Source organism: Alligator sinensis, unplaced genomic scaffold (assembly GCF_000455745.1).
Source record: "Alligator sinensis unplaced genomic scaffold, ASM45574v1 scaffold322_1, whole genome shotgun sequence".
In the NCBI taxonomy this organism is placed as follows: Eukaryota; Metazoa; Chordata; order Crocodylia; family Alligatoridae; genus Alligator; species Alligator sinensis.
In genome coordinates, this window is record NW_005842154.1 from 1161419 (window position 1) to 1188471 (window position 27053).

General features: G+C 51.1%; 1 protein-coding gene across 5 annotated transcripts in view; it reads right to left on the minus strand.

Annotated features, from left to right (window-relative positions):
- ACOT7 (acyl-CoA thioesterase 7) overlaps positions 1-26671 on the minus strand; it is an 81672-nt gene extending 55001 nt beyond the window's left edge. Inside the window, exons 1-3 of one of the 5 annotated variants that reach the window (XM_025206380.1) lie at positions 26540-26671; positions 14837-14954; positions 9048-9204 (exon numbers count right to left, since the gene is read on the minus strand). In XM_025206380.1, the coding sequence (XP_025062165.1) occupies positions 9048-9204; positions 14837-14950 (271 nt within the window). In that variant the 5' untranslated portion in view covers positions 14951-14954; positions 26540-26671. Of the gene's footprint in view, positions 1-9047; positions 9205-14836; positions 14955-16749; positions 16776-16995; positions 17324-26387; positions 26450-26522 lie in introns of those variants that run through there. The other 4 variants (XM_025206379.1, XM_025206378.1, XM_006025567.2 and 1 more) reach the window with 4 other exon arrangements.
- Positions 26672-27053: the final 382 nt, after the last annotated feature.

Genomic DNA, 27053 nt, shown 5'->3' on the forward strand with positions numbered 1-27053 from the left:
AGTGAGCTCTCCATCCGCACGTACATCGGAAAAAGCAATTGCTATCTCCTACCTGTCATCTTTAACTACTGCTTCACCACTGTCGTTTTGTTGTGTAACCACTGTTGAAATCTTACTGTAAGTAAACGTTAAGTTCAATTTTACTATCTTCCAACTGAGTCAGTGTCCCTTTCATCCCCGGCCTGTCCATAAGGCGGGTTGGTCATCCACCTGCCCCCCGATTCAACTGGTAAACCACCTGGTGAGTGCTGCGGTTACTAACACCTACAACTACTCAGTTTAGGCCCACGCAGCCCACTGGCTGGACCCATGTAAGGTTCCATCTTGGTCTCAGCCCCTCTCTCAACTTTGGGCCACTTGGGCCTTGGGCTTCAACCCACCTTAAGTCCTTGCCCCCTGCAGGTCTCCAAAACCCAGAGTGCCCCTCAGGCATGCCCCATGGCCTCCACCCCTTCCCCACAGCCACAACCCAAGCCTCTCTACTCTCACTTCAGCTGAAGCCTGAGGTTCTGTCCTCCCCTAGGCTCTCCTCACTGCTGGTTATAGTTCAGGGTTGCCCTTCCCAGCGCCCTGGTCTACTTTTTCCTATGGGAGGCAAAAGGTTGGAGGGCTCATGGACCCTGCTGAAGAACTCTGCTGCTTAGAGCAGTGATTCTCAACCCTTTTGCACCAGGACCCATTTGTAAATATCAATGGCCAGTTCTGACCCAGTAAATACTTTAAGTAGAAAACAGCCCCCTGGCCTGCCAGTGGCCCTCACTCCCAACCCTGAATCCTGGGGGGCACCATGAGGGACCCCAAGCAGCCCCTTGCAGGCTGGAATTCTGCCAGCTTGCAAGGGAAAACCCCGTTTCCCATGTTTTTCTCCTTTAAAGGAAAATCCATTTTAAAAGCTGTTTGACCCATTTTTAAAGTTTGTTTGCAACCCCTCAATACAGTTTTGCGACGCTCAGGTTGAGAAATGCACACTCTGCACACACAGCCACCTCAGAGACAATTATGGCTCATGTTCAGAGATGGCCTGGGGGGTACAGGTCCCGTGCTCACCACAACAGATTCTGAGCAAGTCCTGCCTTTCACATGTCACTTCTTCCCATGAGCACAGGGACAAGTGGGGCTTGGGGAAGATGACACACAGAGCAGGTCTGAGAACTAGCCACTCAGCAGCTCCTGCACAGCCCTGCCAAGCTCAGCCAAAGTCATGCTGCTTGTCAGCCGCAAATGAGAGCCGACACTTGATTTACGATGCAATGCAGCTTGCTAAAAATCCTCCCACAACCATCAAGCACGGGATTCCTTCTGACAGGACCATTCTACATACATATATTCCTGAAAATGGAACCGTCAGTCACTCCAACGACGGCCGGCTTAGAGTGGCGACAACAAGCACGTAGTGGAGATGGAGCTGCTGGATAAACGGGATATGGGGTAGTAATTTAGCTCCCCTCTGCGTGTGCAGTCATGTCCAGGGGCTAGCTGTCAGCACAGCTGTTAACAAGCAAGCCCCAGATGGTGACTGATAGCTGGCTGGCAGTTTTTTAAGTCAGGCAGGCCAGGTTCCTCTGCTTTAGCCCCATCAAGGCTGGCTGTTCCAGGGCTGTTTCCAGAAGCCATTCCCTATCTTGTATGGCAGGGATGTTTCCATGGAATGCTTAGTGACCAGCAGGGCAATGCAGAAGTGTAGGGCCCCCAGCACTGGGAACTCCCACCTGCAGCATGACACCTTGCACCACGTTCTCCTCCAAACGGGACAAGAGCTGTATGGTAACTATGAACTCTCAGACAGCACCTTGGCCTGATGGAAGCCTCACGTCAGTCATTCCTACCCCAAAGAGTGGCACTCTTCTCTGTTTGAGTTTTGGGTCTTGGATATACCATTCAACCACACACTTCTTCCCCAACACCATTATATAGATGGGCTTCCCACAGCTCCCAGGCTGTGGGAAGCACATCCATATCACTGGAACAGGTTACCCAGAAAGGCTGTGGAATCTCCATCCTTGGAGGTTTTTAAGACTGGGTAGGGAACGCCTTAGCAGGGATGATATAGTAGGGGATGGCCCTGCTTTGAGCAGGGGGTTGGACTAGACGACCTCCTGAAGTCCCTTGCAACCCTAATTTTCTATGATTCTATGATGTAGTAAGCACAGCCAAATCTAATCCTATACCAGGAAGCAGTGGTAGGGTACAAGCATCTGGAAAGCTGCAAACCAATGTCCCCATGAACCTAGCTGGCTCCCAAAGGTGTTCATGGGCAACACGAAGAATTTGAGGAGTTCCTGGTAGAATCTGGACACCCATGGGAAACTTTCATGTATGCTTCTCTCTCATCCTTGCACAGATGTTCTGATTTACACCAGATAGAAATGACCTGGCAACAACCTTTTTAAGGCCCACAACAAATGGCCCCACACATCATCTGGAGCTGACCTTGAAATCGAGTCATCAGGGCACTTCCAACAGCTCATAAGTAACCATTTCCATAATTTCACATCCCTTTTAGACAGGGAACTTCAGTCAGGACCCCCAGCAAAAGAAAGGGACCGTGGTGGATTTGATTCAAATCAAATCAATTTAAATTATGATTTAAATCACTGGTCAAGAAGCCTCAATTTAATCACTGTGGGTTTTTTTTTGTTTTGTTTTTTTGTTTTTTTTTTACAAGAAATGCATTCTTGTTGTTTGATATCCTCTACTCACTTAACTTTTTGAAACTTTGCACTTTTAAAGAAAGGTAAGGGCTTGACTGTGTGTTCACAAACTTGCAGAGAGACAAGAGAGCTGATGGGTAGGTAATCAGATCTGTTATCTCTCATCTCCATATACTGCTCTTAACAAGGATGTTATCTCTAAAGACAAATCCAGTCTGAGAACTGAAACTAAGCATCACAGAGATGCTTAATGGGATTTTCTAGGCTAAGCACTGAGTCCCATTGGGTAGAGTGGTTTTCTGTGATCTTTACTAATCTATAGAGGAGCCTCTGGGAACCCCATAAGATTGGGTCCTTAATATAGTCCACGGCCTGTTGTGACCTATTTATAAAACTTTTCTAAAAAGGTTACATGAATATATTGTCTTAAATAGTATATAATTAGAAGTTATAATCCCTATTCCATGATGCTATCTTTGAGCTTTAACATATCTTAAATTATGTAGGTTTATTTTTTTAAAGCATCTTAAAAAAAAAAAAAAGACAAAAACCCAATTAAATACATATCTGATTTCAATAAAAAATCCAACTCTTTAAATTAAAAAAACACCAAAACATTAATTTTTATTCATGCTTGAAGGGACCCAGATTCCCCAGGCTCTGTTAGAAACATCTCAAAGGCTTGGTTCTGTTCAGACCCTGCCAAAGCAACCAGCACCTTTTCACATGCCAAGAGATGACAGTTACAACTCGGGCCCTGGAGCAGATCTGCCAGGAAAGCAGCCACCTCCCAGTGACCAAAATGTGGGAGCCGGAACCCAGAGTGCTTGAGCAACTGCTACCAAACTGCACTCATTAAGCCAGATTTCACTAGGATCCCTTAAACCATCCTGACACTAAAAGGGAAGTCACACTGAACTACAAGTCTGCACCCTTTCAACTATGGGCAAATATAGAAAATATTTCCACTGTGCCACTGCTCCGACTCAGAGTGGATCTGACAGCATGCTTTTGGGAATAAGACTTGCTGCTGCACTCATCTAAAAGTATCCTGACAAGCTGGTTACCACAGCAACCACATGAACAAACTGTATAGGCCTAAGCAAGCAATGTGCACTAAATTATGCAGACCAAGTTAATTGCAAATTTTTCCATTCTTTAATATAAATTATCAGAAGAAACGCAATTCCCAAGGAGTCTATTTTAAGTCTTAAGAGCTACACTTCTTTTTCCAGTGCTATTCTCCCCTAATCGCATTCAAATACATTTAATATTTTGACATTTGATATTAGTCAAATGAGCAGCCTCGTTTGCAAAGCAAGTGTATTAGTTTGGGTGTCTGCATTTCTATTTGACAAGCACAATGGAAAATCCTGGCACTGTTAGTGCTGCAGGTTGGAGGGCGGGGGAGGGGCTTCCAAACGCTGCACTGCATGTATTAGCTGACAGCTCGTGTGAGAAGAGCTGGACGAATAGGGCCCATCAACCAGTCTTCCATGAAGGAACATGTGTCACCTGGAAGAAAGTGGAGCAGTCCCAGAGCCCAACGTGAATTAAATACTTCCGAGAGCACTTCAGAGGGTGCACGAGGGTTTCTCAAGCTGACCACTGGTATGACTGCACCTCAGCCATCCCTACACCCCAGCTGCAATACTTACAGTACCAAATCTAGACCAACACCCCACTAGCCATTGCCCAGTTCCCTATGCATTCCACCATTATAGCAACTGCATAGATCATGGGGCTGTGGGTTTAGCCCAGCAGGTAACAGCAGCTCTCCTGATTAGCCAGGATTTTCCTTGTGCCCCCTGCCAGCATTCAGACCTCCACTGTGCACCCTGTGCTCCACCAAGCCTGCCCTTCTACTTCCTGACATTTATACAGCTCCACACTGCTGCTAACAAACCACAGTCCCAACCCCAGCAGCAGTGGGTGTTCATCCCTGGGACCCTGTGCAGCAAGAGCCCTTTCCTCAGTTACAAGGAAGTCTCTGTGCTTGAGTATCTCTCATTGCCATAATCCTCAAGCATCTCAGCTCTCCTGGCACCTCTGAGGAGGAGAGTTCCCCCACCACTTTATAGAGGGAACCAACTTCCCCAAGGTCACACTAGACATCTGCAGATGAGGAAGGGACCTTGGTGTCCCGAGCTCCAGGCCACCCCAATGCCCAGCCAGGCCACCTTTCTACTTCTGTACCTATGATGCAAGGATACCACTCACCTGTGCCAGGGATGCTGCCAGCAAGCGCTCTGATCATCAGAAAAAACAGGCTTGCTTACTGGTGATAGCTTCAGAGCCTTGCATGAAACAGATAAGCCAGAGAAGGATAGAGAAGAGTTACACCACAACCTTAGCTTGAAGCTACATGGTGCACTCCCAGCAGAGCAGCACCACTAAACCTGAACTCAGACCAAGTCACAGTACAAGACAGTGAGCACACACTGCATTTCACCAGGTGGCCAGCCCAGCCAGCCAGCTGCACCGTGGACTCCCAGCACCACACAAACATGAAGGCAGCTAGATTAGCAGCAGCAGAACGCAGGAAGTGCCATACTCAGTCAGGCCAGCTAGTCCAGTAGTCCATCTCCAACAGCAGCAAAAATGCTCTCCCTATAGAGGGAGAGCATTAAACCTGATCTCTCTCAAATGGGATATCCCTTATTCAGTACTCACCCTGGCATCTGCCATTATTGGTTTAGAGATGTCAGAGGGAACATCTCCAACCATTCTGTTCAATAGCCATTAATAGATCTAGCATCATCAATTTAGTCCAATCCCTTCCTGAATCTAGCTATGCTACCTGTCTCCACCACCTCTGGCAATGAATTCCACAAGTTAACTGTGTGTTGGTTCAAAAAGTACTTTCTCTTGTTAGTTTTAAATTTATCATCTATTAACTTCAGTGGGTACCCCCTAGTTCTAGTGTTCTGGGACTTGGTGAACAACAGTTTTCTGCCCACGGGGTCCACTCTCTTCATGATTTTAGACCACTATTCATTTTAGACTCTCCTAGTATGGCAACCTAGCACGCCCCCAGCATACCTCTGATCATTTTGGTTGTCCTTCTCTGTACCTTTTCTAAGTCTACTACATCCTTCTGGAGATGTGGGGACCAGAATCACACACAGTATTCAAGATGTAGGAGCACTATGGACTTGTATAATGGCATAATGACATTCTCCATTTTGTTTTTAATTCCTTTCTTAATGATACCTAACATTTTGGAAGCTTTCTTGGTCACTGCTGCACATTGAGCTGATGTGTTTAAAGAACTATCTACAATGACTCCAAGGTCACTTTCCCCGAGTCAAAACAGTTAGTTCAGAAGTCAGCATTGTGTACCTATAGTTGAGGTTATTTTTCCAGATGCATTACTTTGTGCTCAACAGCACTGAAGTTCATCTGCCATTTTTTGCCCACTCACTTAGCTTGGTGAGATATTTCTGCAGCTCCTCTTCAGCAGCTTGGGACTTGACTACCCTGAATAATTTGGTATTGTCTGCAAATGGAGATTTCACTATGCACCTTCATTTGCGAGTCATAGACAAGCCACTGGTGGCTTCTTGCTTCTCTGTGCTGTATCCCCTATCCAACCTCACTGTGATCACGTTAGAGAGGAGTGCCAGCAGTTTGCCTGGCTGAAACTCACACAGGAAGGCTGAAGACTACAGGCCTAGCAGGAAAGGCGCTGAGAACTCAGGGCAGACTCTGCCTTGTGCACCCCAGGGAAAGGAGGAGACCATGCACAGACCAACAGGAGCTAACTGCTGCTTACCAGAGGCCTGATCTCAAGCTATTTCAGGAGGGTGCTGAACACAGAATCAGGTGGGCAACTGGTAACTTAGGCCCCAAATGCAAGTATTAACAAGCTTTCCTGGGAGCCAGTGCTCATCCAGGCACAAAGATTCTCCTTCAGCACTTGCACCTTAGGAGCTGTAGCATGTGATCAAGCAGGGAAACAAGAGCAAACAGAGCCTGGTCTGCTAATCCTCACTTCTTGGTACAGGCTCTCTCACCCTGAACAGCACAGACAGCAACTTGACTTTCACTTGCCTGGCCAGTATCTGTGTGAGGGCTACCCTGCTGGGTTCTGAGGAGTGAGAGGGGGAGAGACTCCTCGTCACAGAGAGGATGTTGCAAGAAGGGCTCTGGACGGTCCTGCCCTATACAGGCAGCGCAAGGATGCCATGGCCAGCAAGAGGGCGTGAGCCAGATGCTGACAAGATGCAAGCAGCCCCCTCAGGCTTGATCTTGTCACAGAACCATAGAAAGTTACAGTTGGAAGGGACCTCAGGAGGTCATCTAGCCCAGCCTCCTGCTCAAAGCAGGACTGTCCCCAACTAGATTGTTCCAGCCAAGGCTTTGTTAATCCAGGCCTTAAAAACCTCCAAGGATAGAGATTCCACCACCTCTCTAGGTAACCCATTCCAATGCTTCAACACCCTCCTAGGTAGACTTGTTTCCCTCGTATCTAACCTAAACTTCCCGTGCTGCAACTTGAGACCATTGCTCCTTGTTTTGTCATCTGCCACCAGTCTAGCCCCACCCTCTTTGGACCCACCCTTCAGGTAGTTGAAGGCTGCTATGAAATCCCCCCTCAGTCTTCTTTTCTCCAGACTGAATAAGTCCAGTTCCCTCAGCCTCTCCTCAGAAGTCATGTGCCCCAGCCCCTTAACTATTTTTAGTGCCCTCCACTGGACTCTCTCCTACTTGTCCACATCCTTTTTGTGTGCGAGGGGGTGGGGGGCAAAACTGGACACAGTACTTCAGATGTGGCCTCATCAGTGCAGAATAGAGGGGAATACTTACTTCCCTTGACCTGCTGGCAACGTTTCTACTAATGCAGCTCAGTATGCCGTCGGCCCTCTTGGCAACAAGGGCACGCTGCTGACCTGTATCCAGCGTATTGTCCACTGTAACCCCCAGGTCCTGTCCCTCAGTTTGCCCCAATTTCAGACAATTTGACATGATTCAAAGGTGTCAGCTGGCAACATCTGCCAAGACATGCCTCCCGTGAGCCCTGGTCCCCCACTGTAAGCATTGCTGCTCCCAGAGATAGCAGAGTACACAGAAGAGTCCTGCCCCAGCAGCACACACCCTCAGGCAGCTACAACCTCCACACGCTGCAGTCAGAATGAAGGAAATGGCAGCTCTGCTCAGTAATTAGACAGGGTCCCCCAGGCAGAGCATCATATCAGATCCAGGGTGCTTGAACCCCATGCTAATGTTTCTTTGACGCAGCACCTGCTCAGCCTAATGGTGCAAACAGCTTGTTTGCAAAAATCATCATGTGCTTCCACATCCAATATCCAACACAACCTCAGCTTTGGCTCTTTTGTTTCTCTTGTCACTTCTTTTGAACTCACACAACATCCAGTCGCATCCATTCATATACTGGGAATGGCTGAGGCTGAGCCAACATTTGTGACCCTGCCCCAGGAGTCTGGACAAGGGTGCATGGCCCGTGTCAGTGCAACCCCGAGCATAGCTAGAATAAAGCCCCTTGGGCTTGTTGGCACACACAGCCATCACAGCCGTGTGCAGCCACCATGTGGAAAAATGAAAAGGGGTTGCTATGGTAACAACTGCCTTGGAAGAGTATATTCAGATCAAACCCGAGACCCAAGGTTCATCCCACTGAGGTGTGGATGGCAGCCTGGTGCAGCAGCTGCAGAGCCAGGACTCCCCTGCCCAGCCCAACCCGCCAGACCAGGAGCCAAACACTGCTGGCAAGATAGGACCATGCCAGCTCCAGAACAGTAATGTACACCCGAGCCCCAGAGCCAGTGCGAAGCAGGCAGTATAGAGAGGGCACACAGCCCCTCCTCCAGACAATAAATCACTAGGGCAAGCACACATGGGAGGGATTGCCTATGCAAGCCTAGCAGAGATCACAAGCATTCAGCTCCATGCTATCCAGGAGCCACAGGATGCTCAAGACACAGGCAACTGACTGCTGAAAACCTCTGCCTCCTCCCCCCCAGCACACAGCTCCCATCTTGGAGGAAGGAGAGGTACAACACAGAAAGCTATACTGCGCAGCCATTCAGTCCCTGCTTGTGGTTGTGTACACAAACCCTATGCTGCACTAGGGAGAGGCTTTACCACTTCTGCCTGCCCAGGACCTGTGAATGATGCTCCCATGCTCAGCTAATCCTCAGCACATCCCTCCTAATGGTTCCATACCCACCACTGCTTCACAGGGAGCACCCTACCACATGGGTCCTCCAAGGAATCTCATCCAAACTAGAGGCAGTTCAAGAAACGAGGATGGCACTGATCGGTTCCCCAGAAGAAAGCTTCCTGACACCCTGTGCAAACAGGCTCCCCAAGCCCTGACACACCTGCCCATCAAGAGCATGGGTTTGGCGCATCTGCGGCACACATGAGCATTACCTGTAAGGATATTCTCAGACAGCACGTTGACCTGGACTTCTACGGAGCGCCTGGAGGTGTAGGTGATCTCTGCGCTGACAGTGGCCACCTCCCCAATGCACATAGGTGAGAGGAAGTCTGTGCGCTCCACGCGGGCCAGGGCAGCCACGCAGGGCTCCTAGGGAGGACAGGAGAGGAGGGTTAGTGTAGGGGCAGCTAAGCAGGGCAGCCTCAGGAAATGTGAACAAGCCCACAAGGTCTGTGAGCCTCAATGACACACGGAGGGTGTCAAAAACCCTGGAGAATGCACCACCCTGCCCTGTACAGGCAGCAGCATCACAGGATGTCCCCAAAGCACTGCAGGGGGCTGGCAGACAGCAGGAGCTCCCATGGTATGGGTGGCATCATGCCTGAGGCCTGGCCTTGCTGAGGAGAACAGGGAGCCTGGCCCTGGACTGGCAGACACTGTGTGTCTGAGGGGTGGCTGGGGCAAATATGCTGCCATGTGGGCACTGTATAGACACAGCATGGCAGCTGGCCAAGCCATGGAATAATCAGGAGGCTATCAGAGAAACCCCCAAGCCCCGTCACAGTGAAACTCAGGCAGGGGAGGGCAGAGCTGCTCATGGCTCTACTGCTCTGGGGTTTCAAGTGACCAACTTCCACAAGGAGGGAAGCAGCAGGCCCTCCCTCCCTCCCAGAGGAGGGGCAAGGAATTCAGGTCATGGTGATGCTCACAGGCTGCCTTCCCTGGGCAACGTAGAGGCAGCAGCGCCACCTGCTGGCTACCACCCTTCTCAGGAAGGGATCCAGCCAACACCTGGCAAGTGCTGAAGTGAAGACACTTGGGATCCAAGTTTTTGATATGGTCAGAGCCAGAGTTGCAGGCACAGCCTCCCATGGGCACCCCAAAAGCAAGACCCTGGAGGATCTTCTTGCCGTGTCCTCACATCTAGCAGAAGCAGCTCAGTCCACTCCAGAACCCCTGGTTCAACCTGGTATCTGCCTGCCTGCCCTCCCCTCCTGCTCTCATACTGTGGCTCAGCTAGCACTCGTTCCCCAGCAGCTTGTGCGCACTGCCTGTACTGCAGCATAGCATTTGCTAGACCAGGAGTGCAGCCAGTCCCAAGCCTGCCGGAAGCTGACCCCTGGCCTGCTGTGTGGAAGAAACATGCCCCTCTTGCTTCCTCCAGTATCGATACTGAACAGATTACATTACAGTCATGGAGCTCATGTGGGTTTATGCCATGTCATCACTTTCAACCTAACCCCATGTTCATCACCACTTGTAGCTTGCTTAAGCTCTCTCCAGTCCCTGTCAAGTGGGAGGGGAGGAGGCCTGACAGGTAAACATGCATCATCTTGTTCTGCAAACTCTTGGCATAATTCTACTAACACAAAGCCCAGGGCACTATGTTGTCAGTCCAAGCAAGACAGATCATCCCAATGTCTTCAAGTCTTTGCTAGTAAGAATGGGCAAAGAGTAAGAAATGCTAAAAAAGGACCACAAGGAAGCACATGATTGCAAGTGAAGAAACAAGGCAAAGATCACTGCCATACCAAACATGTACAGAAAAAACAAAAGGGAAGGAGTTGTCTGCTCCATAACTGCTGCCCCAAAGAGAAGGCAGGTACACAGCTTTGCCTGTGAAGCCACCCCTTGGCTTCAGGTTTCTGCACGACGGCCATTTCTCATCTCAGAGAGGGAGAGCTCAGGACTGCTGGAAAAGGCAGGACAAAACACTCCTAACTGGCTGGTGATTCAGGGGTCACCTTCAACATGAAGTGGATCCCAGTATTGCCATGCAGGATTTGCATCATCCTCATCTGCTCAGGGGATCCCCAGTGACAAAGCTAGAACTATACCAGTCAAAGCAGAGACAGACACCAAATGTGTGCTCTCTTAAGGCCACTACTGTTTGCCAAGAGGCTGATGCTCCCACTGTCCAGACACTAGCTCAGAAGCTGAGACAGCTACAAGTCCAGTCAAAGCTATACCCAGAAGATGCCCACTGGAGTAAGGTACCAGTGATCGTGTGTAGATGAAACAAGAGGCGTGTGTGCACAACACTTCAAAGCAGGTTAAATGCTTTTGCACCGCTTTAATGGTGTCGGTGTTTGCATGCCTCAGCGGCGTATTGTGCATGAATTCCAGCTGCTGTAGGAAATTTGGTGGCATAATGTGCCTTAAGTGACCTGGGGCACAGCAAACTAAAACTCCTTCAAGGAGTTTTAGGTTTGCTGCTCCTAGAGCCGCAGAGTGAAGCACCCGGCTCCATGCAGCTCTGCAGGAAGCCCTGCAGGCAGCCTGGCAGCAGCCCAGGAAAGCAACTCCACCCAAGAAAAGCGGCGAGCCTGATTTCCTCCCCACAGCCTGCCTGCCTGCGCTGCACAGGGGCCTGGTGCTTCCCTCCGCGGCTGTGGACCACCTGAGCTGGGTGCCTGCGGGTGGGTTCCGCCTTGCGGGGCCACCACTACGGCGGAGGGAAGCACTAGCCCTTCCACCCCCCCGAGCCCAAGGACCACTGTGCCTGCTGGCAGCTCGCCCTCCCCTACCTGCCTCTCCGGCGGGGCAGGTAAGTCAGCAGGGTGTGTGCATGACACAGGGGTTTAAATCAGCCCTAAATTGAAGTGGTGTTTTTTAAAACCCACCACTTCAATGTAGAGCCCCTGTTTCGTCTACACACGGCCATGACTAGTGACACCAGCACCCTCTCAGCCCCCAATATGCCATCCTGACCTATTCAGCATGCATCATGGCAGCTGGCCAGGAGCTCAGAGCAACTGCTGGTCACCACCCAGGCCCTCAAAAGTTTCTACATGCACATTGCTCAAACAGGTGTGATTCATTATCAGTTTCATTCAGATGAAATCAAGACAGCAAAGCTAAGCCACTATCTGAGAGTAAACTGAATACTGTATTAAAATAATACAAGTTATAGTCATTATTGACTGGGATCAAACCAACAATTACAACAAGACTAATCAACTCTTTCACATGCACTAAAAAGCAAGCGAAGGTGGTGGAGCCCTACCAAAGCACTGTCCCCAGGGCCCACACAATTAGAACTGTTACAAGAACCCAAGCTACCCGTGTCCAAACCAGGACTTCAGACACTATCTCAGACTGAAGTGCTGATGCACACAGACCCCTCCTTCTGTGCCTGCCAACAGAAACAGACCAAGCCAGGGCACCCCTGATAAGCAAGTTTAGCCACTCTGGTCTAGCCCCTCCCAGTCCTTGGGACTGCAAAGGCACAATCTGAGTGTCTGTCTGAGGCCAGCCTAAGCTCTAAAACTTCAAAGTGTTTCCTCAAGTGTTTTGCATCGTGTGGCTTCCCAGATGCATGCAACTAAGCTTCCTTACACCTACCAAGTAAAAGGCAGAGATGCTTCCCAGTTTACCAAAGGGAAAAACAGAAGGAACTGAAGGTAACAGAAAGCTGCTGGTTCTCCAGCTCTCAGCCTCACATGAAGCAAGAGCTGAAACTACAGGTATAAAGCCAGGTGGCCAGAGGCTGCTAGCACTGCACTTTGCAGGTGGGACTCCTCTGAGCAAGAGGCATATGGGGGAAGAGGCTGGTGTGGGAACATGTCACTATGGTGCAGAGCATCTGACATTAAAAAACCCTATAAAAAAAACAGCATATTGGGAAAAATCTCCCAACAAAGCCAGGCACTAAGCTTCCCTCCCAAAAGCTTCTCCTGGGCAAGGAGCAATGACTTTGATGTAAACACATGACAGAGGACCCCACTAGAAATATGATCAAGATTTCCCAATAGGGTCTGTGCACTCATGTGGCCTCACCTCTCCACAGATGTGAGGTCCACTGCAGGCAAGGAAGGATGGACAAGGGCTCCTGTGCCCTTTGCAAGGCAGAGGCCCCACTCCACTGGGGAAAACGCATAACATCCATAGCTTTTAGGAGAGAGATGAGCAGCACAACATCTGCTTGTATGAATTAGATGCCAGGACAGATCACCGGGAGAGGGGACCAAGCCAGGCTGTCCCACCAGCATCTAGCCCAACAGCATCAGGCCAGGAGGGGATTGTCACAGATCCACAGGCAGAAACACTCTAGAAGGCTGTTTGGCTTCCTTGAAGGTAGGTTTGGGGGGAGGCTGGAGGAAGGGGAACAGGGGGAGGCAGTGTACAGTCACTGACCATTAAGGGTTGGGGAGAGAAGGGGGCTGCCAGTGGAAAGAGGAGGAATGGAGGTCCTGGTTGAGCTAGCTGTGACTGAAAAACATGACAGGAATCTGTAAGGGGGCTCGGTAGTAGTCTGAACGTGGGGCAAGGATTTTGCCCATTCTGTTTGACCGTACTCTGTTGTCAAAGTATTTGATCACTTTCTTTTTTATGCCATTTATTTCTTTGTGGTAAATGATATCCAGGTTGTAGCTGTATTGATCTAGACTGAGGTGAAAGGAATCAGGACTTGTGGTAGAGGTGCTATCTTTGAATAAATCAACTAGATTTTTTCAAAAAAATGTCTTTAATTGCAAGCTTTCAGGCACAAACACCCTTCTTCAGGCATAGGAGAAAAGATTGTAAAAGTTCTCCTGGGTAGAAATGAAAGTTTGTATTTCATAGGAGAGTTGAAGGTGTGGTAAAATCTCCTGTTTGGATATCACCTCTACCACAATTCCCGATTCCTTGTGGTAAATGACGATTTCTGGGCAAATTAATAACATGGGTATTGCAAATCAGCAGAGTGGGGGACCAGTAAGTTCACACAAACCCAGGGTGCATCTCTGGGAGCAACCCGACACCCTAGGGTTTTGTCACAGATGTAGTGTCCTTCAAGTTCCAGGGCAGAGCCTGAGTGCCCAGGACGCACTGCAACGTGAGCCTTCTTCCTCTGCCCCAGTGCTGCCCAGGAAAAAGCGGTGCCTAAAGGCTAGACAGCAGCTGTAGAGAAGCCTCCCAAGGCAGCTATACTGAGCCAGAGGGGGGATGCTGAAGAGCTGCATGCACTTCTGCCGGGGCAGGTGTTGGCAGTAGGGCAGTGCCGGCAAGCCCCAGCCAGCCAGAGCCTGCATGCCCACAGGTGGGCACGGCCTGAGCCTGACATGGAAATGGCCAGACACCAAATGGGGAACAGCAAGAGAGAGGGACAAAACCTGTGCAATCACTCACTGTGGGTTTCTCCAGGGGAGAAAAGGCTAAGCCACACTCCAGGGGCCAGGGGCCTGAGGACACTATCCCTTCACCAGAGTTAGGCAGCTCAAGCTGAAAGTTCCCAGCCAGCAATTGCCTCCCCACTCCCAAGCCAGCATACACAGGAAGCATCAGGAACTCCATGAAACCTAGCCCATCCACAACAAAATGAAGCAGGAGAAAGGAGAAGGAACCTGTCTTCCACACCTTGCAGCAGGGCAGGGAACTCCATCCCCTGCAGAGAGCAGAGCCAAAATAAGCCCTGCAGACAAAGCCTCCACGAGCTCAGGGTAGATGTCAGATTTCTTCCTGGAGGGAGGGAGGGGGCCCACTACTCCCTGGAAAAGGGGCAGACCAAGGCTACAGGTGCACAATGAAGAAAGTCCAGCAGCAGAAAGGTGCTGATACTCAGACTAACCTAACCTTGGCCTTGGCCCAGCCAGCCCAGGGACTTGCCTAATGCACAAGCATGAAAACAAGCTCAGCGCCCCACCTGATGCATGGCCCTTCCGTCCGCAATTCTGTAAAGGAACATATGAATTCAAGCTCCCCCCCGCCAGCCCTTATGCAGCCTGGGTGGCAGGCTGATGCTCCCCCTCTAACATCAGCTGAGCGGGAGCAGGCTTGTGCAGACCACAACAGCACGTACCCCGGGCTGTGAGTTGCAGTGCCGGGTGCTGATGATGGCTCCCGCCTCTTCAATCATTTTCAGGATGGTGCCCCCATGCACATTCCCTGCGATGTTCGCGTCATCTGGACTCATGAACCTGCAGAGGGAAAAAAGATGCATCACTGTTCAGACCACTCGACACCACTCCCACCGCCCGGGTGGCCACTGTAAGCAGAGCACATGGCACTGCCACCCCCTTTGTCACAGTTCAGCTGCAGCTGCCATGCTCCAGGCCCTATGGCGGCAGTTTAACCCTGATGTGCAGGCACAAAGGCAGCTGTGAACGGCATGAACAGGATGTGGTTTCCCATGGACTCCGCCCCAGCTCCTCCCCAGTGAAGTCAGTATAGGTGGAAGCAGCCTGAGCCAGAACCCTGAGCAGTTTCTCTGCCCTCTGGAAACCAGACCAAAGAGACAGGCCAAGCCCAGCCCCCCATCAGACCCACAGGTCCCTCACAAACAACAATTAACCTTCTTTGTGCAGACCTATTCAGCACCATCCCACTGTAGAAAGGGGGAGCCCAAGACATTGAAAAGCCTATGCTTGTAGAGCCAACTGAGGGAGAAGCAAGGGCTTGCTGAGAACCCCAGTGACTCCCAGTTTGTGCTACTAAGGCCTTTTGAAGCACACATGCAAAGTTGGTAACCGACTCTTTGCTGGGCACTTTCCGCTGAATTGCGTGACAGGCCAAGGTAGATCACTGGCTCTGTAACAACCCAACATATTCAAGTGCCAAGGTGGCACGCAAGAGTCCAGGCTCCTATTTCCTTCCCTCCACTAACAAGTCAAGGCTAAAATTAAAACCTTGCACAGTAAAATCCATGGCAACTATCGCACCCCTTTCCTCAGAGGAAATGCGGGTTCCAGCCACAAAACCATGTTAGAGTAGCATATTAAACACAGGCATTTAGCAAGCTAGGCTCCCAGCACAGCCTCACTAAAGGGGCATAGCTCAATGAGAGACAGTCCAGTGGAAGCAGACAGGACTCAAAAGTCTCAGCAGCTGCAGGAAACTGGTCATATGCACCATCACCTGCCACATTCTAGGCAGCAGAGCAGCCTCTCCTGCTTGCTCCACATGCCTGCCCTCACACACCCTCTGCACAGCCATGGTAAGGCACAGCTACCCTGTCCCTCCCCAGCGAGGTCTGCACCATCTCACACTGGACCTGCAGCCTCTCTTGCAGGTCTCCATTCCTACACTCTGCAGGAGCAGGCACCTTCAGGGTCTGTCCTGCATCATTTACTGTTTGCAACATTCTCCCTGGCCCGAAGAATCCAATGCAACAGCTTGGCACAGCTCTACTTCTTGAGCCCTTGTGCAAGTGTAATCATCACCCCATCCGTCTCCTCTGCCAAGAATCCAGGTGGCAGAGCAGGCCACAGCTAAAGTGGGAATTTCCTGGCAGCGGTGCCAGTCCGCGGCTGACACTAACAGCTCCACTGACTTTCTTAACAGCACAGTTACACAAAAGAGTTTCTAAAAAGTTAAATTAAGGGGAAGCTAATCATCTAATTGGGGATTATGGGGTTGATCGGTTTAGGAGCTAGTAGATTAGACCAAGGCCTGGCTAAGCCAGATCTTAGCTGCAGAAATTATGCAGCCACTGCTCCTCAGAGTACACCGGAAGCACAGACCCTGAGACGGACCCTAATCAGGCCAGTGGTTAAACACAACTCTAGTCACCACTAGTCCCATCTGCTCCGGCCTTTTCCCAGACTCTTAATGACTACAACACAGCAACAGCAAACCCCAACAGCAGGAGGGCCTTTCAGTAACAAGCCAGCTAGCATAGGGCATCCCTGCCTCTTCAACTGCAGCCCAAGCAACTTCACTCCCTCCAAACACCAGGGAAAGGGGGCACCACAGCCCAGGCAGAGGCTCCCACACCATGCAGCCATCTCTTCTGCTCAAGTCCTGGCCAGAACAAGAATTAGACCACGGCTGGCAGGATCCCCCTCCAGCAGGCATCTGTTCCAGGAGGACTCCTCGCCAGCTTCAGCTCCGTCCCATTGTCCCTGGCAAGGCAGCGAGCACATGCACACTTCGCACAGCCTCTCCCTCCAGCACAGCCCCTGGCGCCGAGCCACCGCTCCCTCCCAACCAGTACACAAAGCTCCGCCGCGAGCAGCCTACCGGATCAGCTCACAGGCCATCCTGGCAGAAGCAGGCGCCTCGGCGCCCTTGCAACTTCCGAGCCGGTTCCGGGACCAGGCGGAGTCAGGCTCCCTCATCACCTGCGTTTCCCAGGGACGGCAGCGATGTCGCTGCTGAGGCCTCAGCCACACACACACCACATGCAAGAAGCTTCTCTTCTGCCCAATCATACTTGGGAAGTGTGCTGCCAGCCAATCAAAATTGCTTGCAGAAACCCGTTGTCATAGAAACCCTTCCTAAATAATTACCACAGGAAGAAGCTGACACTCCTCCCAGTGGCTGCACCCCCTGCGAGACCTTCCTTGCCCTTGCTTCCAGCCAGGCAGCCCAGCACAAGGCTGTGCTCCTCATGCCCCACACTAACTGGGCAGCACGCAGGAGCCCTCCCCCACGCACATGAAATACACTCAAGAACAAAGTCCTGCTGGGAGAGGCTAAGCCCAGCACGCCTTCACCAGCATGCCAGCTATTGCCCCTTCCCAGAAAGCACCAGATGCCAGGCACTAACTGGGCCTGGTTGATTTTGCTCTGGCACTAGATGCTGCACCTACACAGCTCTTGGCTCCCTGCACCCCTGAAGTGCAAGATGAAGGCTGCCTCTTGCTGCCCCACAAAAGGTATGTGATACCTGTAGCCAGGGATCAGGAAAAGCAGCCTCCCTGTCTTGTATCCCCTGCTGGACAAGGTCCAAGCAGCACCCTGCCAGCTCATAATAATCCCTCACACCCAGTGCCCTGTGCCCAGAGGGGCTGTTGCATACAGAGGTAGGCAAGGCATTAAGCTGGTTTTACCGGTCTGTCAAGCCCTGCCCTGTCCCACCCTGTGGCAAGGCATTTCCGCAGACTGCAAGTATCCTAAGTCATGCCAACTCCCACACCCTGGGCATGCTGCTGAGCAGGCAGAGTGCCTTCCACTACCCCAGGTGGCACAGATGCCCAGCACTCACAGGACAGGCCCTTAGGAGATAGGGAACAATGGAAAATCAACTTTCTTGCTAAGTGGTAGACACCAAACCAAATATACTGTTGGGCTCCTGAGGCTCATGAACTGCCCGAGCCTCATCCATGAATTCCAAGGAACAGGAGGCCACGCCTGGAAATCAAATATATACGTGGGTGCAGAAGCAAAAGGCCCCTAGGGCTTTCCACAAAGGCTACAGTGAGTGACTTGCTCCCCATCAGCCCAGACTAGCTAATCAAGAAAGCACGTTTACTATAGAGAAGAGCCTGACCCAGGCAAACAAGGAACAGACCATGGTAAAGTTCTGCAGATTGGCTGCCCAAACACTTGGCATCAAGTGTTTGGTCATCAGCAGGGTGCAATACAGCAAGCCTGCCTGCAAGCCACTAGGAAGCTCCACTCTACTGGACTCATTGTGGTGGCCTGGGGACAGATACTCACCAGTCCTACTCGCACTGTCCCCACAGGCAGGGCACCCACAAGAGGCAGCGACCTCTCCCAGACAGGCAAAGCTGAAGACTCCAATACATGATCCCATGGGCCTCACCTGCATTTGCGGAGGCTGGCTGATGTGAGGTACAGCATCTAAATAAGCTAGCTGATGCCCAAGCAGCTGTATAGGGTTCCCCATCTTCAGTGCGCCCCCTGCTCCCACCTCCCAGAACAGGAGATTTTACCACACCTTCAACTCTCCTATGAAATACAAACTTTCATTTCTACCCAGGAGAACTTTTACAATCTTTTCTCTTATGCCTGAAGAAGGGTGTTTGTGCATTCACAAATAAAGCTGTGTAGAAAGATTAAAGCCTGGCACAGCCCCCCCCTCACATCACCACTGGAGAGGAATTTGAATGGCCATGTGAGCAGATAGCCCAGCAAAACAGTGTGGAGAAAGGCAGAAGTCCTGGACTGCAGGATCAACCTAACCACTATTTAATTTCCTTACTATAGTACAGCAGCCTGAGCAGCTCCAAAATGCTGCATGCCTATGAACCTGGCTCTACAGCAAAGGAGCCCCCACCTCTGTCCAAGCCAGCAGGACTAATAGGAGGTTGCTGATGGCACCACACACACAGCCTCCAGTGCTTGACTTTCATGATGCCAAGACAGTGCCACCACCTCCCAAGCACCCCATGCTGTACCCTCACTCACCCCTTGGACTTCAGGAAAATATGCCAGAGTCTCCTTTTCCAAAAGGACTTTGCAGCTGGCTGCACACACAGCATTTTAGCACTCAGCCTGGTGCTGCTCCTGTCTGGGACATGCACACTACTGGGGTCTGACAGGCTCTGTTCAGCCACACAACCCCTTATCCTCTGTTGTGCTCACGTCAGCTGCAAGCATGCCACGTTCTCCAAGCCAGCTCTGTCTCACAGCCAACATGGATGGGCTTTGTCAATGTTTGCCTTAGCATTTGGGTAAGATGGATGCCTTTGATGTTAGAGAGGCTACAGCCTCTGTGGCTGTGGAGTGCCCCTCTCTCCTGCCTGAACCATGCAAAGAACATGTTCTGGTATCATGAATTTCATGATGCTGGGCATGATGGCTTTAGGGGTCCCTCATTTTAAGCAGCAACTACAGCTATGCTGCATCACAGCAGGGAGGCTGCTTCTGCTTTGGGGACAAGTCACTGATTTAAGTATCTGAAACCAACGTTTCTGAGTTGAAGAGAAAAAATGTCCCCAGTACCTCCAAGCATGAAATGTCATCCTCTCAGGGTCTGCTTTATGCAGTACCATGGGATACTATTTACAACCCAATGAGGCAGGTATATGGTGCTCACAGCCATCAAATTAAAACACTGTTGAAAGTTCCAGCTTCTAAATATCTATCCATGAAACCCAAGTCTCCCTGACACCGATAAGCTGATAAAGCCTGCTGCCTAACAACACCTGCATCTTAACTCCCGCTGCACTGCACCCGGACTGGTGGGAGAGAAATCAGACACTGCAAACCCTGGAGAACAGCAGGGAATGTGCCATCCTGTCCTGCACTTACTGAGCTAGTACCCGATTATCAGCTCATCAAAGCCAGATGCACAGAGAAGTATAGCTCCCTCCTCCACCAACTATTACCTTTGGCCAGAGCTCCTCTGAGGCAGGCAGCACAGGTCCAGTGCTCACTGCAGTACCAGGCCTCAGTGCAAAGGCTACTCAGATGTAACAGAGGGCCCTGAATGTATGCACAGAGGGGCCAGAACTATGGACACAGTGACACTACAACTGTGACAGAGGTAAACAGCCCCTACTAATTAGAAAAAGGAGAGAGAGCTAGGAGTTAGGTATGGGTACCATCAGGCCTGGTAGCCAAGGGTATCCAGGAGCAAAGCCAGGGCCCCTCATGTCCAGGGTAGTAGACAAGCACCCCAGGGTTCACAAAAGCAGCAGGGCAGTTCTTCGTCTGCTGCACCACGTAAGAGCTGTGCAGTGGTAGCTTCCTTTAAACAGATCTTCTCTGCCCTCATCATGGGTCATTTGGCTTTAATGATCTGCAAACTGAGTGCACCAGGGAATGACACATGATGCAGCCGGGCTAAGGGCACCAGCAGGAGCTATCAGAGCATCTCAGGCCAACAGGGCACTGGTGTCAGATACCGCTGCTGGCTCATCAACTAGGCCTGTTTCCACTGTGATGCCTGGGCAGAGTAACCTTCCTCCACAGGTCAAGTGTGCCTAGCATCAGATTCTCCATTGGGAACCTAATCCTGATCCTGGCTCAGTCTGTGGTCTCCTGGTGCAGGTGTTGCTAAGTCACCAGAGTGGAGTCCTTGCTTTCCCCTCCAGGTCCCAGGGCACATATCCCATTTCCCCTACCTCTTCCCACCAGCACCACATGCCCAGTCACCCTGGGATAAATGCACTTGGTTGCTTCACATCACGCCCCCACAGCAGCCCAGGCATTTCTCCATCTGCACTGCTGCAGGGCATCCTGTACATGCAGCAAGCATGTGGCTCCACTGCAGGCCAGTCACACCTTCAGGCTGCCTATGGGGCTGCAGAGCCCAACCCAGCACACCATCATGAACAGGATCACACCTGGTGTTACCAAGGGCCCTGCCAGGTTAAAGAAGAAAGCCCCCTGAAAGGAAAGCTTGCATCTGCTGCATCTAGGTGTGAGGATCTAGCAGCCCCCACTGTTCATGTTTCTCCTCATCAATCAGATTTGCCAGGGAACAAGGACTGGTTGCTTCCCTTCCACACTAGCATGACGCTGGTGTTGCCAGTGACACAAGGCAGTGCTCATCAGTAAGCCATTTAATTGCAACCGATTTCCCCAATGCTGTTCTCCAACACCCCTGAACTTCTGAGTATCCACAAGTGCTGGTCATTTAGCTGTAAAATCCCTTCTACCAAAGCTTGCAATAGACCTACAAGGCTTCAAGCGTAGGACAAGATACCCCACTGCCCTGCTGGCACCATCACCAGCAGCGTCCTCTATACAGACAGGGTTCAGCCCATACCGAAGACAGGCTAGCAGCTTCCAGAGTGATGGCCAGACTTATACCAGAGGCCCACAAAGGGAACACTACCATGAGCACCCCACTTGCTCATGGGGAAACCCAGAAAGGACAGGAAAGGGCAGCCAATCTCCTGCCTCTGGCCTATTGCCTATTGCCTTGTGTCACCTGCCCTGGCAGGTACCCCCTCCCATTCCCTTCTTACTTTTACATGAAACAACCTGGGAAGACTGGCAACTTTTAAGCCAGAAAGTGTAAAGGTCTTGGCCAACTTCACTAACAACAGCCAAGCTGCCCTTCATTGCACAAGTGATGTCATGTCCCCAGCAGTCCCCGATGACCCATATGACAAACCTGACTGCCACTCACAGCAATTGACACCAGAAAGTTAGTGGCATGCTAGGAAGCTCATCTGAGCCAGCACTGCTCTGCTGCTCGTGAGTCCACCCACTGCCGACCTGCAATAACTGCACCATCAGATATGGCAGCTAGATTCCAGGTAGGGAGCTTCAGACATTCTCCCAGCTCAGGGAGTAGATTTCAGGTCCAAACCGACTGTCACCACTTTGTTTTGCTTAGAGATAACTAGGAACTCTTGGCAAGATGCAAGGACAGACCAGGTCATCTGCAACAGGGAAATCTGCCTCTAAAGAGATTGTCTCCCTCATGACAAGTACGCAGGATTTGAGCTATTCTAGCATGGCCATGAAAGGACTCGTTTCAGATTAGGTGGTGAGAACAAGGTCCTAGAGCTCCCTTCACTCCTGCTGCAGATGAAGCAGAGGGGCAACAGTGGAGCATCCAGGAATTACTGAGACAGGCTGCCTCAAGCTAGCTCCTCCCTAACCCCCATGGTATTCTCATCACCTGGTGCTGGGCCTCCAGGGAGTACCTAAGAAAGTGACTTTCAGAAAGAAGATTCAGGACCCCTACCACACGGTTACTACATACAGTCCAGGGAACTATGGAATGGAGACAAGTCATTTGTACCAGTCTGATTGTTCTCTGTTGCCAGTGCGTTGACAAGAGGCATTTGAACCCAAGTTCATTAATGTGCAGGCTGCAGTCCCAGAAAGGAAGGATGCATCGAGGAAGTGAACCGGCAACTCCAACACTAGTGCCACCAAGAAGGCTTTGGATTCCTTGATCACAGCATGCACTTCAGGGAAGACTCCTGGGAAGGACGGCATCCACCTCATGAGCAAAGGTAAGTCCCTGTTCGCGGGCATGATGGCCAATCTTTTGGACAGGCATGAATGCTGCATGCCCTCGGAGGCTGGGTGGGCATGGTGAGCTCCTGCAGCTGGCAGAGGGGGCATGGCGGTGGTGAGCAGCAAGCTCCTGCAGGTGACCATGGTGGTGTTAGTGGCGGGGGGAGTGGTGAGCACCAACCGGTGGTCTGTGACCACCTGCAGACACTGCCAGCAGTGGCAATCAGGGACCAGCCACAGATGCCACCGGCGGTGAGGGGGGGAGGGGTGGTGAGTGGCAACCGTCTGCAGGCACTGCCGGCAGCATCAGTGGCGCTTTTTGTAGGGGGTGCACCACCAAGCTCAGGGGGTGCATGTGCACCCCCTACGTCTTGCCAGTCTGGACAGGGCTTTAAACTAAGATTGCTGGGGGACACGGATACACAAATTCAAACATGTCCAGGGACCAACACACAAGTAAGCCCAGTAGACAGGGACACTGGGAGAGCCAGTCTTGCTGGAGTGGAGGGAACAGTTCTCCATCAACAAGACAGGAAGAGAAGGCCCTCAGTAAGAGAACTCAGGTGCCTATATACTAATGCCAAGAGCATGGGGAACAAGCAGAAGGAGCTAGCCCTCCTACTCTCCAATGTGCATTATGATCTAGTAGGGATTAGAGAGACCTGGTGGGATTCCTCTCACAACTGCGGTATAGCTAAAGAGGGCTACACCCTGCACAGAAGGGACCAGGTGGGAAAGAAAGGTAGAGGCATTGCTCTCTATGTGGAAAAGCAGTACACCTCCTCGGAGGCCGACATCTGCTCCAAAAGCGGACAGCTTGAAACCTGCTGAGTCAAGTTGCGGGAGGGGGCAGGGTGCACGCGACAAGAGAGACCTAACTGTAGGTGTATACTACAGACCACCAGACCAGGGGGATGAACTCAATCTGGAGTTCACCCAAGAATTGCCTAAGGCTACACGTGCATATGACATGGTCCCCATGGGCGACTTTAATTATCCAGACATTTCCTGGGAGAAACACTCACCAAGTTGGAACAGTCACGATCCTTCCTGACCCGTGTCGAGGAGCTCTTCCTGACACAGGAGGTGCATGGGCCAAGTAGAGGTGACACTCTGCTAGACTTGGCCCCAGGCAAAGGAGACGACCTGGTGACTGACTTAAATATAGAGGGAAGTCTGGGCGACAGCGACCATGAAACCATCACGTTCACTGTCCAACACAAGGCAGACAAACTGAATACCAGAATTGAAGTCTTGGACTTAAAAAATGCAAATTTCAACAAGCTTAGGTCACTAGTAGGGCTAGTATTGCAGGACCAGGGACTGAAGGCAAAGCGAGTGCATGAAGAGTGGTTGTTCCTTAAGGACATGATCCTTGAAGTACAAAGGAAGTCCATTCCCATGCAGAGAAAAGGTAACCGAAGGGCTGGGAAGCCCTCTTGGCTAAACAGGGAAATCACGGTCTTCTTAAGAAAGAAGAAAGAGACTTATAAACAATGAAAGCTTAGGGCAGGCCCCAAGGAGGACTATTCCACGACGGCCTGCATTTGCAGGGAACAGATAAGAGGCTAAAGCAGTGACTGAACTTAGATTAGCAGTTGGAATCAAGGACAACAATCCTTTTTAGGTACATAGGGAACAGGAGGAAAACAAATGGGAGTATGGGGCCATTGCTCAACAACTCAGGAGAGCTGGTTACCAGCACCCAGGAGAAAGCTCGAATGACTACTTCACCTTGGTCTTTCACCGAACCAAGGGGAAAACCATGCCAGGTAGAGAAGAGGATGACCACAGTAGGAATAATCACCTTCCTACTATTGCCATAGAATTGGTGTATGAACAATTAATAAAATTAGATGTATAAAAGTCAGTGGGACCAGATGATTTTCATCTGAGAGCGCTGAAGGAGCTGGCCAAAGTCATTACGGAACCCTGGCAAAACTATTCCATAACTTGCGGCACTCTAGAGAAGTTTCCGAGGACTGGAAGAAGGCCAACGTTGTAACCATCCACAAGAAGGGCAGGAGGGAGGACCCGGATAACTAAAAGCCAGTCAGCCTAATTTCCATCCTGGGGAAAATCCTAGAAAAGTTCATCAAGGAGTCTATCTGCGATAAGCTTGCAGAAGGTAAGATTCTGAATGATAGCCAGCATGACTTCATTGAGGGCAGGTCTTGCCTTACCAACCTCATCTCCTTCTATGACCAGGTAACTCACCACCTGGACACAAGAGAGCAGGTTGACATTGTATACCTAGACTTCCAAAAGGCCTTTGATCTAGTATCCCATAATGTCCTCACAAGGAAATTGGAGGATTGTGGGCTTAACTCCAAGATAGTCAGGTGGATGAGAAACTGGCTGCAGGATAGGACCCAGAGACTCGTAATGAATAAATGTGTCATCCTGGTGAGAAGTGGGCAGTGGTGTCACGCAGGGGTCGGTGCTCGGCCCAGTACTTTTCATCACCTTTATTAACTATTTGGATGTGGGGGTGAAGAGCTCACTGGCCAAGTTCGCGGACAACACCAAGTTATGGGGAAGCATGGTCATGCTTGAAGATAGACTAATTACAGGCAGATCTAGACAGGCTGGCAGGTTGGGCGGATCGGAACCTGATGAAGTTCAACGCTGAGAAATGTAAAGTGCTCCACCTCAGGACGAGCAACCCCCAACACACCTATAGGTTTCGCTGCACCAAACTGACTAGCATCATGAATGAAAGGGACCTGGGGGCGGTAATAGACCACAGTGAATATGAGCCAGTAGTGTGATGCTGTAGCCAGCAGGGCAAATAATATTCTTGCATGCATCAATCAATACATCTCCAGCAAAGCCAGGGAAGCGATTCTTCCATTTTACTCAGTGCCGGTGAGACCACAGCTGGAGTGCTGCATCCAGCTCTGGGCACCGCACTTCAACAAGGATGTGGACAAGCTTGAGAGAGTCCAAAGAAGAGCCACCGTATGATCAGAGTCTTAAAAGGCAAGCCGTACAAGGACAAGCTGAAGGATCTGGGACTCTTCAGCATGAAGAAAAGGCGGCTGAGAGGGGGCCTGATAGCAGCTTACCACTATACTAGGGGAGTACATCAAGGGCTCGGTGAGCAACTGTTCACCAGGGCACCCGACGGGAAAACCAGGAGTAATAGCCACAGACTCCTGGGACATCAATTCAGGCTCAACATTAGCAAAAACTTCAGTCAGGGTGTCCAGACCGTGGAATAAGCTCCCTCCAGAAGTGGTGCAATCACCTACCCTGGAAATCTTCAAGAGGAGACTAGACAATCACCTTGCTGGGGTCACCTGACCCCCAGTTATCTTTCCTGCTTGGTGCAGGGGGCTGGACCCGATGACCTTCCAAGGTCCCTTCAGACTTACAATCTATGACTGTGCATTCTGCCTTCACCCCCTGTCCCGACACTCCTGCACAGACTATTTCAGAAATACAGCCCAAAACTTACTACAGCCATGCTCAGACAAAAGAAACATGCACTGCTTTGGGAGCTGCAAGCCAGACCAAAGGTTAGATCATGACTGACTGCACTACAGTTATTTCTACAGAAGTTACACCATGTCCCTGTGTCAGGTCAGCATCACATTACAAGGGATGCACCCAGCAGAGCCCCCAGTTACATAACTGTCACAGGAGTCCATTGGGTTAGCTCAGCAAGGGCTCTGCTGCTCTCAGAAAGGCCCATTCTCCTCACATCCCAGCTGTAAGGAAGAGAAGTTAAAATCACTCACTTCTGCTTAATACGCCATGTGGCCCAGCTTCTACAGAGCTCTCCATGGAGAGACTGAGGGCCCTAGGAAAACACACATCTAGTGAGAGGCAGGAATATGTTAGTATTAGACATCTGGTGACTCAGAGCACGTTACCTTTGCAGACAACTTACACCAGCACAGACAGATGAAAGCCAATGAGACAGCAGCACTCGGAAGAGAAGCTGCAGGCAGCCGATCCCCCGGTGCGTGCAACGGGGCCCTGGCTGCAAGCGCTGCTACACAAGGGCCCCTGGGAAAAGGCAGATTACTCTGGACCCAAAGGAGCCGAAATGTCTCACAGCCTGTTTTCACAGCCTAATTACTCCCGTGAGCACAGCACTTGCAATCCTCCCCGGAAGACAGAGCTCAGAGCAATTCGGGCTGGCAAATGCCAGTGCTGTTTATCAGATCATGTATTGACCCGGAGACCAGGAACAGCTTTTGCAGGCAGGGCTCTGGGCGGATGCGTTACAGCCCGTGACCTCACGCTCCCTGGGCCCAGGCAAGGGCAGCACCGCAGACTACGGCAGAGCTGGCAGCCCGGCTCCCTGCTCCATCCAGTCCGACGCCGACCCGCTCCCCGCCGCCCCCGGCCCATCGGTGCGGGGCCAAGGGCATCGCCTGCTGCAGGGAGCCGCACACTCC